Raw genomic sequence first — 19,311 nt, 5'->3', positions numbered from 1 at the left:
TGCATTCAACAATTCTTGCGCCTCACCTAACTCTTCATCTACTTTACCAGAGTCCATCAATGCTTGGATTGCAATATATTTGATTTGTGCCTTAATCATACCATTAGACACATTACCCCCACATGCTACTGCTAAAGCAATCCACTGTGCCTTAGTCAGGTTGGATTCAGATAACTCTTGGATGGAAGGAGCTGCTAAAAACCTCTGAACATTGAACAGAGCCATTTTCTCTAAGTTACTCAACTAAATAATTCACAATACAAAGCAAAAAATTACTATGTGGTCACTCTCCTATCAAAATATATCCCTAACACCACCAGTATAAACCATAAACCAGAGTGATATTTTGTTTTGTTTCATGGGTCTCTGGGCACCAAATCATATTGTCACGATGCGTATCAAGTACCTGGTTATTACACAACTAATCTCAAGATTCAAAAATATACCTCACTTCAGCCAGATACCTGAACTCTCATAACATTAATTGTTACGACTGAGTACTCTAAAGGTAACAGTGATCCCTTAAGAAAAACTTATTTATCAATCACTTGAAAAATCAAACTAAGTTCATCAGAATATGTGTGAGGTATCAAAAATTAAACTAGAAATATTCTAGAGTAGAAGGGCATCACTCCATCAAAAAACTCTAACTGTCTCCTGGTCTTAATTCACTTTAGCAAAACTAAAAGAACAAAACATGTTTATCACTTTGCCTTATGCACACACAATCAATCCTATTCACTGATGGTCAATAAATGAAACACTGTTTTTCTAACAATGTTAAATACAAAAATTTATTTTCAGATTCAAAGTTTATAATTAAAATTCACAATTATTTAGAATTCACAATCTGAAAAATTTACTATTAGTTGAAAATAAGACAAAACTCAATGAATTCTTGAATTAAATTATGAAACAAAACTAATTCACAAAAACTTTATCAGGAGTTTAAATTAATCAAGCAAAATTTAAACTATCAAGAATTACTCAAGATTTAAAAAGAAAATCTCAATAAATGAAATCAAGTATGCAATGTTAAATTAAGTATGCAATATTAAATTACCAAGAAATATTTACAATGCTATGTAAATAAATGTTACATCACAAACATAAAAAAATGTGAAAATATAAAGAAATTGTAAATAGAAAAACACACAAAAATACACATAAGATTTATCAATAATGATTTCACTTGTTCAAAATTTCCTAACTTATCATACCATGGTATCAATAAGTAAAATTTCACGTTACCTTACACAACTTGTGAAAACCTCTGTAAATCACTTGCTGCAGCTGCGTTACTCAAAACACACTTTTTACCAGGCGCCGTTACGAACTAAATAACTTTGCTAAACTCAGATCTCAAAAGTTAATGTTAAAAGTGACCACGAAAAATTACGTTAAAAGTAATCTCTTCCTAATTAGGAATGAGAGAGAGAGAGAGAGATGGAACCAAATCGACTGGTCTCAGAAATCAGAATGAAACAAATTTTAGGATTCCAGTAATACGAAACAATTACATGATGTCATTAAAGCATTTTGGGTACGAGATACAAAAGTTCTAGAAGCAGGGAGGTGACGTCACTAAAGCGTTTTGGGTGCGAGATACAATGGAGAAGCTTCTAGAAGAAAGTTACGTCATCCCAGCAAAACGTTTTGAACGCATCTTACAAAACATGACGTAATTGATCAGGACACGTATTCTTTCTCTCAAAGTGGCGTACGTGACTCAAACAACGCATGTAACAACATGAAATCACTCGTCTTGAGCCCGTATGGGACGAATCGGCGTTTGTTTTCGCAAGCTGTCATCACTAACCCCAAAACAAAGCGCTCGCTCTTATCTGAACTGATGACAATTGAAATGAAACAATCCCTGGTGGACACACACACGTGTTCACTTACTACGCTTTTACCAAGAAAGATATTCGTTCCAAATTACGTTACTATTAAAATTGTATTAACAATTCTAAATTACGCTAACAAGTTATCACTAGTACTTTTGAGATCTGATGCGAAACTAAATATGATACTTCAACAATCATTATCATTGAACATAACACATGAAAAAAGTAAATATGTCAAAATTATAGGAGGATATACGTATTACAAGGCAATATCATGAAAATATTGAAGGTCTGTATGTTTTTATATTGTAAATTGTACTTGTTCGCCGCATATTATTGTTAACTGTTTTGACCTCAGGTCACGCTCAATGTCATTGTCTTCCGCGGTTCGACGCCAGTCGGCCGCTATATAAACTGCCTGGATCTGTAATAAAGTAGCAGTAACTTTTACCTGCTCGTTTCTTTTACACCTCTTACACTCTAAATTAGGGTATTTTACCTAAGGAGGTCTTATTACCCTAAATTAGGGTATTTTACCTTAAAGTGGAAGCACTACCCAACGCATGCGCATTATTGGTAAACAAACAATGAAGCATCAGTCTTTGCCTTTTCATTCATGGAAAAAATACCTTCAAAGCTAGAACTTCAGCTTACTAAACTCAGCCGTCAAATGTGAAGATGCTAATTTTGTCTGTGGAAAAAATACTGTAAACCTGGACCAAGACAGCTTACTCAAGCATACTAACAAAGATCTGGTGTAAGGGATGAAGAGTTAAAAAAAAATACATTACAATCCGAACACTGGTATCTTGGTCACGAAAATAGGCAAACACTGAATGCGCGTGCCGATAACCTGTGTACACACACAGGCACTTGACTTAATCGATATATGGCGTCAGGAGTAAGTTGGTTGCTTCCAGGGTCCAGTCCGAATTCATTACCATGTCACACAGCAAAACTGCAATGAAAATGGCTTTTTCAATGTCTGAACCCTGATTATGACTGCGGGCAGCAACGAAGTAGTAAACAAACACAGTCTTAGCAACGCCACTGCCTCAGTTGAAAAAAAAATGAAAGGGGAAGGTTAAAAGTAGAAATTTATTGACAATATATTGGTAATAACTACAGTAGTTTAGAAACATCTTTAACTTTTTGGGGTTCTTGTTGCAGAAAAAGGTAATGGTCATGGATTAAACTAAGCAGTCTGATGTACTATTAAATAAAGTAAAGCTAAAGATATTTATAATTGTAAAAAACAAGGGAATTCAGTATTATTGTAAATAATGTAATTTATAATATGAAAGAGAAAGGGTATAAAGAACTATATCAAGTTAAAAAGCTCTGCGAAATTAGCGTAGTGTGCTCGCAACTGTGTTTATCACCACGGCAACAAAGTCTATACATTGCATCGTGTCGTGTCATCGTGATTCGTGTGACGGCACCCGGCAGCTTAACACGTCCCCGAAAACATCCAGGTTGTCAAACGCTCTCGGTACGTTTATTCTGTTGTTGGAAGTTTACATGCCACAAAACTTGTGCCCCTTCAGAGTTGTTTGTATTTTCATTTTACCTATGGCACCAGTACCCGATATGGATTGCATGGCAAAATAAAAGTGTTGGTTTAGCTTAGCCCTACTTGAAGAGTGTAAAGAAATCCATCTTGTTAATGTCATTCCGTCATTTGACACGTAGCCTATGCAAACTATAACAAAATTCAATTTAGTGCGGTACTGAATATCGAATTGTAGCCTACTTCTTTTTTCTTCTTTTGTTTTTAGATGGTATTAGGCAAGGTTAGATGTAGTTGTTAGGTAATTGGCCGGAATTTAGCCTAGTTTAGTTTGTTTGAAAGGAAATTTTCCCCAAGGATATTTAAGGGAATTTCGACGCATTTTCAGATAAAATCAGACTGGCAATCCAATCCAAATTGCACCTAGCAGTGTTGGGTTGATGGTAATGAAGACAAAAATAAAAAGGTAAATAACCAAACCTGGGAAGCAAAGCTAAATAACCCCTTTCCATTCATGGAATGCGCGAGACAACAGTCATGTACAATTGAAGATGGAAGGTCTTTACTGTTATGATACTTCACACCAGAGGATTACTTAAAATAAAAATGAGGTAGAACTAACTAAAAATGATACATAAATAAAATAATGAAAATGAAAATAAAAATCAGTTTCTAAAAAATTTTTGGCTTAATAAATAAAAATAAATTTTTGAAGTAAATAAATAAATAATTAACTTAAATTTACCTTTGAACTCTACCCCACGGTAAAAAAAAATGGGAACTGGGGTTTCCAAAAAAAACTGAGCACCGGGCATAAATAAAAATAAGTAAATAAATAAAACTTGTTAACGAAATAAAAAGTAATAAACACGAATAAATCCATTCAACAAAAAATGCACAAAATGTCAAAGCCCTAAAAGTAGAAAACCAGTTTCAAGGTACTGCACTTGCCGGACGGGATATGAACAAACAGACGAATAAATGAAGATAGCGTAAGGAACCCCTTGTTGGAAATGGACTTTACTTAAAGGTTAATTAAGCCGACCGCCAAAAATAACGCTGAAATTGTAAATAAGCAACCAAAATAAATAAAGAAACTGCCATTTCATCGTTAATTACCCGCAAATATGTATTACTTAAAATAAAAATTTGATTTTAGAATGTCGTCAATAAAAGAATACAAAATCTGTCTTCATTCACCCTTACCTTTATTAACACCTAATAAAGCCTAGGATATGATAAATATTTTGAAAATTGTTCCCATAATGAGTTAATTCTCTGGTCTAAATTGGCTAATGGCATTTGATGGCAGGATTGGGTTAAAGAGCATACCAAGAAATTATTATCTTATACCAGGCCTGCTCACATGAATGGTGTTTTTAATATTAGTCCCACAGATATGAATAGTGAAACAAACAGAAGAGAGTAAATATCTTGGCAACAATAGCTTTATGATAGATTTTATTTTGCTTACCATACTGAGTGGGCTATATGAAAGAGTCAAGAACCAAAAAAATACCCATATTGAGAAATGGAATTAAAGTGAAAAAATACCTCTCCCTAAATTTTTACTTCAAACCAAAATCATATTCTGGATTTGGAAATATAATTTACGTATGTTTTAGTGTGCATTTTGAATGTTTCTGCCATTAATTTTTGTAGCAAATTACAGTAGTATTTTTAGAGATACTGGATATCTTCATATATGACTGTTATTGGGGACCACTGTGGGAAATGGGTTATTTGGATGGAAAAATATCAAGAGTGAAACTGGTGTATTCTAACCCTAGGCATATCTGATTAGGGAAACGTTAGCCTCCCTGGAGGCCCCCCTTCCCCAATTAACCCAAGGTAAAATAAAAGACATCGCAGGGTTGTGACCTGCCTCAGCCACACTTAACCTCATCTACCCTACCCTACCCTACCCTACAATGTCATGTCCTTAGCTGACCAGTTGTGTTTTGCCTCCCTGGACTCCCTACTCCACATCATAACATAACCTAGATCACCAGTTTCTTTCTTACTTAATGTGTGGTGTTGCTTTAATTTTACCCAATCAAAATCCAGGTTTCCTACATTGGTCCCCATTATTGTAGGCTATAAGTGGTTCCAGTATCTTTAAAAATACAAATTATTTGCTATCAAAATTGTTAGAAATGTTCAAAACATACAATAAAAAAAATTTTGTGAAATTTTGCAGTGCAGCCAAAATAATCAAAGGAACAAGTTATACAAATCTGTACCAAAGGAGTCGTGACTGAATGCCCATCAAAATATAAGCAAAGAACTTAGAAAAAGTCTGAGTGGGTAAAACATTCGCTAGTAAATATCCCGGTAACAATAAGCTTCCAATAAATTTTAGTATGATTTTCATATTAAGCATATTAAAGAGACAAGAACAAAACAAAAAACTCCAATTTGTTCTACCACAAATGCAGATTTAGCTTGCAAATGCAAGCGGGAATGACTTCTGAAACTTTAATGAAAAACGTTACTGACAAGGTAGTTAACTATCAACCTTGGATGTCTCTCCTGACTTTGCTGTTTGAGCTTTCAAAACATAAATGAAAATATCATAAAATATCAATTTTAACAATCACAAGTGCAACAACTCCAACCAAAACAAGCTGTATCAAGTTCTCCAATGCCAGCAAATGAGTTTGTGCATTTGTATATATGCTGGGCACATGATTGTGATTATCTTTTGGGTTGTAAAAATAAAAAATTAGAAAATACAGTAAAAATATCAATGAGAATATCGTAAAACATAAATACTGTAATAAAATCATAAGCAGAACAACACAAACCAAAACAAGCTGTAGCAAGTTCTCCGGTGCCAAAAATGAGTTTGATGAATTGTAAATACCTAACATAAATGAAAATATCTTTTGGATTGTAAAAATAAAAAAAAAGAAAATACAGTAAAATTATAAATGAGAACAAAGTAAAATATAAATTAAAAACTTATAAGTGTAACAACACCAACCAAAAGAAGCTGGTGCAAGTTCTCCAGCGCCATTGGATGAGTTCGTATGCTCAAATAAAAGCCAGGCAAATAATTAAATTTATCTTTTGGGTTGTAAAATAACAAATAAAAATGCACTAAAGTTTCTTCAGTGCAGTCGAGTTTTCTGTACATTGTATAATCAAGGCCACCGAAAATAGATTTAGCTTTAGGTGGTCTCAGTATATTGCTGTAAATGAGCTAAATAAAAATACATGAAACTTTAACCACGGGCCGGTGGTGGCCTGGCCTAAATAAATAAAAATACATGATTATGGCTAACTTTAACCTTAAATAAATAAAAACTAAATGAGGCTAGAGGGCTGGAAATGTGGTAAAAAATGATGATTGGAGGGTGGATTATCAACATACCAAAATAAATAAATACAGTAGTTTTTAAGATCAGAGGGTGGACAGAAAAAAGTGTAGACAGACAGACAAAGCCAGCACAATAGTTTTCTTTTACAGAAAACTAAAAATGATAAAATACAGTAAAAATATTAATAAAAATAGTGTAAAATATAAATTAAAAGTCATAAGCATAACAACATGAACCCAAACAAGCTGTAGCAAGTTCTCCAATGCCAGCGAATGAGTTTGTGCATTCGTATGTACCCTACGCGTACAACTGTGTTTATCTTTTGGGTTGTAAAAATAACAAGTAAAAAATGCTCCAAAGTTTCTTTTGCGCAATCAAGTTTTCTGTACATCGCATAATCAAGGCCACCAAAAATATCTATCTTGAGGTGGTCTCAGTATAATGCTATATGAGCTGCGGGCCATGAAACTCTCAGCTGACTGTGGTAGCCTGTGTTGTTGCGTTGCCAGAAGCACAATTATGGCTAACATTAACCTTAAATAATATAAAAACTACTTAGGCTAGAGGGCTGCAATTTGGTATGTTTAATGATTGGAGGGTAGAAGACCAACATACCAGTTTGCAGCCCTCTAGTGTCAGTAGTTTTTAAGATCTGAGGGCGGACAGATATAAGTGTGGACAGACAGACAAAGCCGCCACAATAATTTTCCTTCAGAAAATAAAAAATGGTAAAAGGCAGTAAAAGTATAGATGAGAATGGCATAAAATATAAATTTTTAAAAATCATAAGCTTGACACAAACCAAAACAAGCTGTAGCAAATTCTCCAATGCCTACGATTAAGTTTGTGTATTCTTACGTACCCTACGCACATGATTGTGGTTATCTTTTGAGTTGTAAAAGTAAAAAATGAAAAAAATACAGTAAAAATATAAATGAGAATAGCATAAAATTTATAAAAAAAAAAATCTAAGATGAAGAAAATGGGAATCCTGACAGCCCTTCATCTAACATGTAAATGTGCTCAGTTGCAAATTCCAGCTTATCACCTTGGCAGCAACAGTGATGAACTTTCTTGTGCAAGTCAACAGAATTACCTGGACCATTTATTTTGACTGTTCTTCATTAAAATTTCATTTGATTTTTATTTAATTTTTCTTTCTTCCTCATTAACCAACTTGCACTGATTTACAGGGTATTTTAAATGTAGGATGAGGTGGTTAACAGTTGGGTTAAGTGTATTCTAACCTAACCAGTCTGTAATCCATGAAAATCCCTAATCTGGCACCCTGCCGGTCCCAATAACCCCGGATCAGTGATGGTTGACCTGTATTGTACCTAGCAAAAATAATTTTCATCAGATAGTTATGGCCAGCTTGTAAAATAATACTGTAATGAATCAGCTGCTGGTTAAGGTCCTGGTCTTGGTGGTCTAGGCTAGGCACCTAGTTATGAAAAACTAGGAACTTATCACTGTCACAACTAACTTAGGATTATTTCTAACCTGTTATTGGTAATTGTTTTAACTTTTATGGCTAGTCCATTTAATTAAATTAGTATATAGGTCACTTAAAAAGGTCAAAGCATATAAACTGTTTCCTGTGGGTATTCACAGCTAGTCCAAAAAACTGAATTCAACACTGAAATATAATTTTTATGGTCTTCATTGTGATTGAACAGGTTTGATTATGTGAAAATCTATGTTGACTCATCTCCTTTACATCTAACAATCAGGGGGACCTTACTTGGAAAATGAGAATTGACTTGAGTGAATTATGGAAAGGATTATTACAGGGGTATATCATAAAAATAAAAAATTAAATGAAAATAAGAATGAAAAATAAATAAACTAGAGGTTAATAAATTGAAATGAAAATTAAAATAAAGGATTATTACAGGGGTATATCATACCTCAATACAAGGTGCTTGGTCCTGCCTTTGACTGGGGCCTCCCAATCTAACCTGAACAAGAGGACTGCAAATCACAGTGTGAAATTCTGTGATTCATCCTAACCAAACCTAGGGTACTGGATTCTATCTGGATCCTACTCACCAAACCTGTAGTGTACATGTGGTTCTTACATTCTGTATTGTCATTTAACTGTTGTATTTTTTTTTTTTTGTACTTATACGCAACATTCATTATATTGTACATATGCATATATCTGCTACCTATAGGTTACTTGTTTGAGATGATAGTTACTTAAGAATTGGAATTGGGTAGGCTAGCTTGCTAAAGGGTTTTACTTTCGGGCATTTGTAGTTTATTTTGCACTTATTGTATACGCCATCAATATATACAGTACAGTACCACTAATTTCTTTGGATTCTGTATGCTATTTAAGTTAGTGTACATTTGCTTGGACTAGCCAGCTAATCTAGGGTTAGGCTAGGCTATTCACTGTTCCCTTTAGTGGTGTTAAACAAGGGCTTATTCTACAGGCATTTTGCTTTGGAGCCATACTTTGGTCTAAGCGTGGGCCACTGTGTATGCTCATTTTGATTTAATTTTGTTCCTTGCAGTGAACCATGCCTTGCTTGGAGATTTCAACAAACATTCCAAAGGAAAAAGTTACTTCTGACATCATTTTGTCCCTCAGCAAAGAAATTGCTGCATGCCTTGGAAAACCTGAGCAGGTATGGTACCACTCCTTGTAGTTCTTTTTAAGCTAAATGTGAAATTTTTTCGACATACATTTTTACTGAAAAATGTCAAATTACTCTTTTCTACACAATTACAAACCTAATATTTTACCCATGCTGTATCTGGTTACCTTCATCCATTGTCAAACCATTCTTGCATTTTAACTACTTGTACTATTCCTGCTTAGTTGACCTTACACAAAGGATATCCTCATGCACAAGTGTTAACTATTCTTGTGGCATTAGAGGTTTCCATTAAAGTATTTACCAATTTGAATTCTGTTTTATAATGGTCTACACTTTTTCTGCACCGTGCTTTCTCATCAGGGATAAGCAGCCTTATTTTTTTTGTTTGTTTACGTGAAAAGATCGTTTAAATTACAAAGCAGTTTAATATTTGAACTTTTGGCCCTTACAGTACATTTACACAAATTTTGTCCACTCTGATGCCCTTTCATATCATATTTCTATAAATAGGAAAAAAGTGAATTTTTTTTGTATTGGAATAAGTAAATTGCTGTACACTTTATTTGTTCAACTTACTCTTAAGTGACAGTACTCATTTTTGTTCATATCCTAAGCCCTGTTTATACAGGCATACATAGTCTGCAGACACAAGAGATGCTGTCTGCTGTTAGTAGTGTATGCAGCTTCCACTCACAAATGTGATCAAGATTGATATGATAAGAGCTTACGCATTATTTGCTCCTATACAAATACAAACCTTTATTCTTTACATAGGGATTTAGCTTAGAGCGCGAGGTGGAAATGGCCATTACAGTAGTTAACTATCAATAGGTAGGGGGAAGCCCTGCCCACCTGTCAGACTGCTCTCCACTTGGCTACCAGCTACTATTGAGGGCAGATGTCTCGCCCAATTCTTTGTTCCCAATGTTTGCCGTTTTCACTTACAAATAAAATTGTTTACTGGAGTATTCCTTTCCTGTTTTCTTTGCATTTGTTGATTTGTCTGAGATATTAGCATGAGCCAAACCCACAAATCGCTTGAGCCTTCCTCTTCCATCCCGGTGAAGCCTCTTAATTTATGGTGCTGCCCTGATCATACAGGACTTGCAGTAGGTTTCTCTTCTCAGTGGAGGTGGACCCTCACACCTTGTGCGCTTCTTTCAGAAAACATTTCTGCATTAGAGACAGCCTTTGTTCTGGGTGCTTTGAGTGACTGTCAGAACAATATGTTAAGTTTGCAGCGAAGAAGAGGTTCTCCCTGGTGTTATCAGAGGGTAACACTCCAGTGACACCTAAGGAGGTCCTCAGTATGTTTCTTCCTCCTGCCTAATATCACATATAATTACTACAATCACTTGTTGATTGACTCCCACTGATCGTTCAGTGGAAAGTCACCTGGGGGGAAAGGAGGACCATTGGAGGCCCCTTTTCACTCAGGGGGATTTTTCCTCCAGCAGACACTCTCTTTTGAGCGAAAGAAGTGACACCACCTAACCTGACCTCTCTTTCAGTTGTGATGGAGGCCAAGAGATTAAGAGTTGTGGCCTTCCCTGAGTCTCTTTGCTTTGCTTGGCAACCTTCCTTATGGTGAGTTGGTACCTTGTGACTGCTTCTGGTGACTGTAACAACTTCCACATTCAAGGTATCAACTGGCTCTTTGACCTCCTCCACCTTCATGGTATCCCAGCATTCACTTGCTGTAGCGTGTCCAGAAGAATTATCTTCCTCCTCCTTGGGGGTCGTTCTCTTCCATATGCTCTCTAGGTGGTGACCTCGACTGTGCTTGACGAGAAATTGAAGTGTAGGATTGGTTGATTTATACATTTTAGTCATACATGCCAAGCACTGGGGCAACTAAGACCATTCAGCACTTAGAATCTAACATTAATGTAGCTAAAATTCATTAAAACTATAAATTAAGATAAAAATTTAAAAAATTCTATAGTCTTTAATAAAAATTAAATAAACAAATCTGTAAAATCTGTAAAATCTGATAAGTTAAATTCTAAAATAAAATTTAATTTTCTTTAAAAACATTAGTTTACCGATATCACAGTTATCATCCAGTACCTCACTCATGGACCTGCCTTGTAGTGAGGCACCTCTCTCTTGGGTAAAAACTGGGCAATCAATTAATAAATGCTTAACTGTTAAAACTTCTTGACAGGAACTGTAGATTGGGGCCTGCCCCCCTTCCCCACTTTGCATTAAGTGTCTATGCATAGCATGCGTATGCCCTATACACAACCTTGTTGAAATAATGCTATAGTAACCCTGTCTGGATGAACTGATGAATGCCATCCACCCATCTCTCAACTGAAGGTCGAATGCCCTCAACTTCATATTACCAATTATGTTATTCCAACTAATTTGCAACTTCCTGCTTATATAAATATGAATAATTTTCTTAAAATCAGAGTATGGGAGGTTTATGAGTGCCTGATTATGTAATCTTAACGATTCTTTAGCTGCCTTATTGGCTCTCATTCCCATCTACTGTATACTCATGAGCAGGTACCCAACAAATGCTCACTCTGATACGCTTATGGAAGTAAAGGAGGGCCAGCCATTCCTGTACTGTTTTAATGAGGATAAAAGACTAGAGTCAGAATAGAAAACTCTCATCAATCTTCCTTTATTATTTACAGCTTCAAGAACGGCATATAATTAAGCTGTGAATATCGAGCAGGAAGTTGGTAATTTCTTCTTGATTATATAATTTCCTACTACTACTACACTGGCAACCCCATCCTCCAACTCTGTATTGGAGGGAATGCTGAAGAAATTCCCTTCTAATTTCTTCATTGGAATATTTTTCTTCCCTTCTTCAATTGGGCATATTTCAATAGGTGATTTACACCAAGGTGGAAATTTAGGGTATGCTTACTGTCTTATTGGTGTTGTCAGTATGCCAACATCTCTACTTTCTCCTTCAAGTCTTACGTCCAGAGATTTGGGCAGTCTAGGTCTATTTGCTGCCCAATATACTGAGGCTTTCACATACAATTTGGATTGCTGTTAGAGATTAAGGATTTGGATGTGTACCTTAAGCTTAGTGATTCCCTGTAGATTGAAAGAGGGGCTAAGCCTGAGTCTACATATACAGTATACTAGCTACAGGGGAAGTGTTGTATGACCTTGTTAATATCCATAGTACCAAGTTATGTACTACATCTGGTTTTTCTAAGTTAGTTTTACAGGAAGATCCATAAATTTGACAGGCATAATCCATCTTGCTTAAATATATAGAGCAGGTCCTCGACTTATGGCGGGGGAGCTGTTCCAGCGCTGTGCTGTAAGTTGACTTCTCCTATAAGTTGATGCTTCGCCGTTCTTAACAACTACATCCACAGTGGTCCAAGCAGTAGTTATACCAAAATGTTATATCCATTGCAGGACATTTTACAAAGCACCTCGTCTTGTATGCAAAATACACACTAATTTTGTGGAAAAAGAATGAATAGTGAAAATAGTAGTCAATTCTTGAAACGAGATTAATATCACGAAACATTGAACTCACTTGGAAATGCAATGAACACACTCAGAGATGCACAAGTAATGACAATTAAGTACTCAAGACTCAGGGATCTGCCCACTCATGCAAACATTATTCAATGAGACTGGATGTAATCAGATTTTTTAAAAACTCCTCATACTAAACTTTTCTTAAGTGTGAGGTGTACTTATCTCTTAAACAATTTTTTCTTGAAATGTAATTATACTAACTTTGCTTTCTGTTTGCAGTATGTGGCAGTTCGTATACTCCCAGATCAGTTAATGTCCTTTGGAGGCACACTTGAGCCTTGTGGAACAGCTCAGCTTTTAAGTATTGGGAAGCTTGGTGTAGCAGAAAACAAGGTAATCAGTGCCAAGATTTTTGCTCTGGTGGAGAAGACCTTGGGTATTCCTAATGACAGGTAAATTATAACAATTTGAGAATGTCTTTGTATATATACTGTAGTTTTTAAATAAATCCCTTCTCTTCCTACCAAGTAGTTATGCTGTTTAGGTAGAAAAGGCAGTGATCATTAAAAATAATAATTAGTTAATTTTTGGTTGATGTGAAAGTGTTATTGGTGAAGGTAGACATTGTAATTGTGTAGCAATCATGAAAACTTGTATTTCTTTTATTTTTAGTTGATTAATTTGACAATTTTTTTTTTTTTAGGAGTGAAATGCATTTTAGTTTTGTTTAATTGCATAACTGTTCAGTTAAGTGTTTTGATGTGTTACTTTATTTTCTTAGTTGGAGCATGAATTTCTCAAATGTAATTTTTAGTTTCCTTAATCAGCTTTATAATAGAAAGCACTGTACTGTGAATGTGCTGCTGCATTAGCCAATATATTTGTATGAAACTGTATTTTTGTTTTCCAGAATGTGCATTTAATAATGTATGATGATGAACCTTTTGCAGTTACTGGATGCAATGGAATAACCTTGAGAATTTGGCTGTTAATTCATGTATTAATTGGCCTTGAGTACATCTCTTCAAAAGGGAGAAACAGCACTTTTTTTTTTGCAGCACTGTATACATTTGTTTGTTTTCTTGTTAACTCCTCCCTGGAGGTTTAGCATTATTTTGCTGTAAATCTTCCAAGAGAGTGTAATTAACTGCTTTTGAGGTATTTCTTAAGTTAAACCAAAAATTAAAGGAGTTTAGGTCCCCATGTAGGGGTTTTCTTTATTATTTGTATTCATGTATGTACCATTGCATCTGTATTAAAGTATCAAAGGATGATAGGGTTATAAGGAACCCATTATTTTCTTTGTAAAATTGCACAAGATTACCATCCTGCATTATGGATGTCTTTTCCCATTACAGTTGACCCCTGACCATTCACGGTTCATTCATGGATTCACCTATTCGCGAAGTTTTCTGAAATTTAGCCATTTTATCATGAAAAAGCAGGTTATGAGACAAAAGTAAATGCACCACACTAAACAGGAATACTCTGCAAGTCTACAAATGCAGACTGGAACTATTCCAGTTGGCACATAAGCTAAAACAAAGAAACTGGTTTTGCTATGAAATTAAAAACATATAATTTTTATAAAAAAGTGATTTACTAATATTCAAATAATGATATTAATGCAAACAGCAAAACATCATTAAAATGTACAGCCCCCATTTTTATGCGTTTCATTTTTTGTAGATTTTTGTGGAACACATCATTCATTTGTCTGTGGAGAAAATTTCACTAACTTTTTTTTTGTAGAGCAACATTGTGTATTCAATAATTACTGTATTGAGAGAGAGAGAGAGAGAGAGAGAGAGAGAGAGAGAGAGAGAGAGAGAGAGAGAGAGAGAGAGAGAGAGAGAGAGAGAGAGAGAGAGAGAGAGAGAGAGAGAGAGAGAGAGAGAGAGAGAGAGAGAGAGAGAGAGAGAGAGAGAGAGAGAGAGAGAGAGAGTTTATTATATTTATGGGAGGAGGTGGTTAGGACTAACCACGTTTGTATGATAAATGATTTACCTAATATTAAGTACTAATTTTCAAATATTTATGAGATTTTAAATAATAATAATATACTGTAATTAAAAAAGTTATGGATTTCTCTAGTAAATTATGTGAAATTTTAAACAAATACATATTCCAAAACTTTTCCAAAGCTCCGAAGTGAGGGGGTGGGGAGGCTGAACCTGTCATGTATGTCAAATATCTGACCATGAATGGCCGTGGTCAGATATTTGACATATATGACAGGCCCAACCTCTCCCCCTCACTTCAGAGCTTTGGAAAATATTGGGAATATGTATTTGTTTGTTTAAAATTTCACATAATTTACTATAGAAATGCATAAATTTTTAATCACAGTATATTATTATTACTATTATTGTTATTATTATTATGTTGCCCATTTGGTGGTTAAGTAAAATAGCTACGAATAATACTGAAAAATATCCCTCTCTCTCTCCTTCTCTCTTACATATATATTTTTAAGGATAAAATGTTTAAGGTGACTTTGAAATGATATTAATGACATTTCAATGATTAATAACAACTTACTGTAGTATATAATTTTTTTTATCATACATCTATTTGTCTGTAGTCACAAAAATACTATCATTACGTAATTAACAAACAGCAAACCTAGCATTCTGTTTGGAGGTATGTACGTCCTGTTGATCTGAACTACCCACGTATTTTAGATATGCTCTATACAGTAGTACTATCCTAAAATACCTGCCTGTACAGTAAATATAATTTCAAAATCATCTTACAACACAGGAAAATATACAACACAGGAAAATATACGCCCAATGCGTTACATACAGTATGGGCAGAACAATGCGCAAAGTGACGTAGGCCAAAGAAAACATGGGTGTGATTGATAAGGGATACTTAAAGAGTAACAGTTGTAGGCTTGAACTTAATATTGCAACATGACTTTGAAATGATGTTAGGGTGTTCTGGGATGATAGTCTGAGGTATATTTTTGTTTGAACTATCAAGTTTGGCAATGAACTGTTAAAATAGGCAGTTATAAGCATTTTAGGGGTGTATATAGTCTATTTAAAGAGTAACAGTAGTAGGAGAGTACTGTAATGTATGGTTACTTTGGGTATTTTGGTGTGATGATTTGGGGTGTAGTTTTGTTATAAAATATTAAATTGTTTTAGTATGATAATTTGAGGTATATTTTTGTTTGAACTATCAAATTAAGCAGTGGAATATTATAATAGGCAGTTGTAAGTGTTTTAGTTTAAGGGGTATAAGGTATTTGGCAGTTATAAGCATTTTTAGAGGGGATTTTTGCACTTCCGCTGTAGGTTCTGGAACCTATTCCCGCATAAAAAATGGGGGAGCACTGTATTTTTTTTTCTTAAAAAAAGTTCGCCAAACGATGTACTAATGTCACACCTATCTACGTTAAAAGAAAATGGTAAGGCTTGAATACTGTATGCAAGAAAATGTGAATGTCTGAATATAGGGTTAACTTCATTAGTTTTTGCCCTGGTAAGAATAACAGTTGTAGGAGTGTTCACTAGTAGCTGTAAGCCATATATTTTAAGGGTAATGCTGTCAGATGACTTTAATATTTAAGGATTTTAGGATGATAGTTTAAGGTATATTTGGTGATTGAACTATTAAAATAGGCAGTTTTAAATGTTTTTAGAGGGGGTTCTCAAGTATTCGGGAATTTTAGCTATTCGCGGGTGTTTGAGGTCTCTAACCCTCGCGAATACCAGTGGTCTACTGCATTGCATTACTGATAAATGAAGCTTGAAAAAATCAGGAACCAAAGGATGTGGTATATAGATTGTATGCCTTAGAATGTTTTCATGCATGCATTTATTTTTATTAATATATCTAGTTTTATATAGTAATTATGAATTATACTTTCTGAAAGTTTCCTGAAATAAAGGTACTATAAGAAATGCAAAACCATTGGCATGGCAGATGTATCTGATAAGCATATCCACTTAGCATTTTGTGAGAGTATCAACAGTCAAGTTCAAAACCATGCTCTTTAAATGAGAAAATCTAAAACACTACTGAAATGTGCACAGCTACTGGAAATACATTAAGGTTAGTACAATGGGGAACGCAATAGTGATTCATACTCTACTTTTAGCTATAACTACAACTGCTGTTGCTTTACAACAACTGATCTAATATGGTAACCAAGTTCTCAGACCCTGGACTGTGCTATAGCTATAGTAACTCAAACTGTTTTCTTGCTTCAAGAGAACACTCGTTTACATAAATCCTTTCCTTGCTTGTAACCATGTGTTTTTGTAGCAGCTAGTTAAGTCAGTTGTGAGCCTTTTGTATCTGTTTTTTTTTTTATCGTTTTGTAGAAGCTTGCTTGCTTGCTTGCTAAATTTACGGCTTTTTATTCATTACATAACAATATATGCTTGTATGTAGCACTGTTATTAAATGAAAGTAATCTAAAGAAAATGCTGCATTGTTGCTGCTGACATGTATTATTCAAGTATCCAAAGTTATGAATGTGTGTTTTAGTTATGAATGTGTGTTTTAATTCTAATATATACTGTTTTGCTTCGTAGGCTTGGTAATTGTGTGCCCTATCCTGAATATGGGTATTTTTGAGAACTACTTTGTTCACATAAGTTTCTAAATGCATATACCTTAAGCACTTTAGTGTATTTTTTAACTATTTGCTCATTGGTAGAGATGAACCAAGTTCAAGTGTGGATAGTTTGTTAATTGCTATATTCTGTTTTAGCTGTAAAGCACTTGCAATATTTAAGCTCTTTTATGTTATCTTTATAGAACTACCTAATACAGTATAGTTCCTGATATGTGAAACTATTGGTATGAAAGCAAATCTCAGATTATAAAAGATGTCTGAATATGCCAAAGGTGTTCAATAGTATGCAAACCTATCTTTGAAAGTAAGGCAAAGCTGAATATGTAAGCCTCTCCTAGAACAGCAACCTGTCATTACACAGTGGCACCACTAATTGACAGTCCAGCAACTCATATTGCACTAAGAACCCCATTGAAGTCTGCAATCTTGTATATTAAATTGTAATTATAATTTCAGTACATAATAACATAACATAGCTTGCTAAAACAATGGTACTGTGCTTTAGTAATGACAGTCTGTAAAAACAGTGAGCAAATCAGAAGTGGAATTAGCCAAGTGAACTGGGGAAATTATTTTATGATTGTAAAAAAAGTGAGATTTTAATTATTTAATGATAAACGTTATGTAATTTTGTATTAGCATCTAACATCTCATCCAAATTCATGTTTTAACACTTCATACTGAAAGAAATAAATACTGGAATAAAGCTGAAGAAAATGAAAGTTGGCAATCCCATGAACAATTCTGGGGGAAACACTAGTTAGGCAGCTAACACACAAAAATAACCAAGCTTACTTTTGAAAATATTTGGGAAATTTTCCTTTTCTGCAAAACTGTGAGAACATTACAAGACCAACTTTCTGTACAAAAGAATGATTCAGGAATCTGCTAGCTTTGATAAACCAATTCCTGACCAAATGATTTAGCAAACCCACCCACCACACAGCCTCTGTACATCCTCCATATACACAGAAACTAATGTTACATAAGAGGGCATCATTTGACTTCATTACAACATCAGCAAATTAATAATCATCTATAACCACAGCAAATTAGTTCTTCCTACCATATAGAAATTTTGTTCTTTCACTTTCTTACACATTTACTAAAGTTCTAAACTGAAGCAACAGATAAATTATAGCTTTCCCTTACTATGTAATTTTGTTGCATTCAAATACCAATCTTCATATACAAAACCTTTTATGTACAATTTAATTTCTTTTACAGGATGTACATCACATTTGTGGATGCAGCTTCTTCCAATATTGGCTACAAAGGAACAACATTCCATCAGATCTTGGGGCGCTGATATGTTTGATGGTTAGCCTTAAAATTCTCTAAAGTATTAAAATTCTTATTTACAAATTTAGTTTCCATTGGGAGTTTTGATTGCTTTTACTATTATGTTTAAATATTAGTCAGAATGGAAAAAATCAAGTTTATGTTCCTGAAAGGTATTGTTACAGATATATGAAAGTAATAAATTTTTAATTTGTATCACTTTCATTTACTCTTCGTTTTACATAATTCTTGGGTAATTTATGTAATTTTGTTTGTTTTATACATGTAACTAAAGTCAGAGCAACTCATGGTCGAATATAATTTTCATAAAAAAGCTCAATAAAAACCTAAATACACCCTCTCACCAGAATCATGTAAATCCAGTATCATAACTACTACAAAAAGAACAAAACATGTACATACTTTTTATATATTTTAAAAAACCAATGGATTTAAAGGCTACTTCATTACCATAAGAATATAACAAATTATTAAAGTAATTTGTACTTTTCTTATGTATATAAAGCAAAGTCTTTTATTATATGAGTACTCCTCAGTATGAGCTGAAACAGGTGTTGATCTTACAATGTCATTAACTAGTAGTAATGAGGGATGAGTGAGGGAATACTCCTTAAACACCAAATAACACTCATCACTTTTTCCTTTGGCCACAGGAATCATG

General features: G+C 34.3%; 1 protein-coding gene across 3 annotated transcripts; it reads left to right on the top strand.

Moving 5' to 3' along the window:
- Positions 1-2,845: 2,845 nt before the first annotated feature.
- LOC136838608 (macrophage migration inhibitory factor homolog) lies at positions 2,846-18,845 on the top strand. 3 transcript variants are annotated; one of them, XM_067103856.1, is made up of 4 exons: positions 2,846-3,339; positions 9,203-9,316; positions 13,034-13,206; positions 18,576-18,845. In XM_067103856.1, exons 2-4 carry the CDS (start codon positions 9,209-9,211, stop codon positions 18,655-18,657), a joined length of 363 nt encoding a protein of 120 aa, XP_066959957.1. In that variant the 5' UTR covers positions 2,846-3,339; positions 9,203-9,208; the 3' UTR covers positions 18,658-18,845. The 3 variants fall into 3 exon arrangements, with proteins under 3 accessions (XP_066959957.1, XP_066959959.1, XP_066959960.1); XM_067103858.1 differs by having other exon boundaries at positions 3,200-3,339; positions 13,034-13,147; XM_067103859.1 differs by lacking the exon at positions 18,576-18,845 and adding an exon at positions 13,665-14,028 and having other exon boundaries at positions 3,200-3,339.
- Positions 18,846-19,311: the final 466 nt, after the last annotated feature.

This window comes from Macrobrachium rosenbergii, chromosome 5 (assembly GCF_040412425.1).
Source record: "Macrobrachium rosenbergii isolate ZJJX-2024 chromosome 5, ASM4041242v1, whole genome shotgun sequence".
In the NCBI taxonomy this organism is placed as follows: domain Eukaryota; kingdom Metazoa; phylum Arthropoda; class Malacostraca; order Decapoda; family Palaemonidae; genus Macrobrachium; species Macrobrachium rosenbergii.
This window is presented reverse-complemented; position numbering and strand designations above follow the sequence as displayed.

Coding starts and splice junctions, on each gene's coding strand:
- LOC136838608 (XM_067103856.1), top strand. CDS start 9,209: ATGCCTTGCTTGGAGATTTCAACAAACATTCCAAAGGAAAAAGTTACT. Junction 9,317..13,033: donor GCCTTGGAAAACCTGAGCAG/GTATGGTACCAC, acceptor TTCTGTTTGCAG/TATGTGGCAGTTCGTATACT. Junction 13,207..18,575: donor TTGGGTATTCCTAATGACAG/GTAAATTATAAC, acceptor TTTCTTTTACAG/GATGTACATCACATTTGTGG.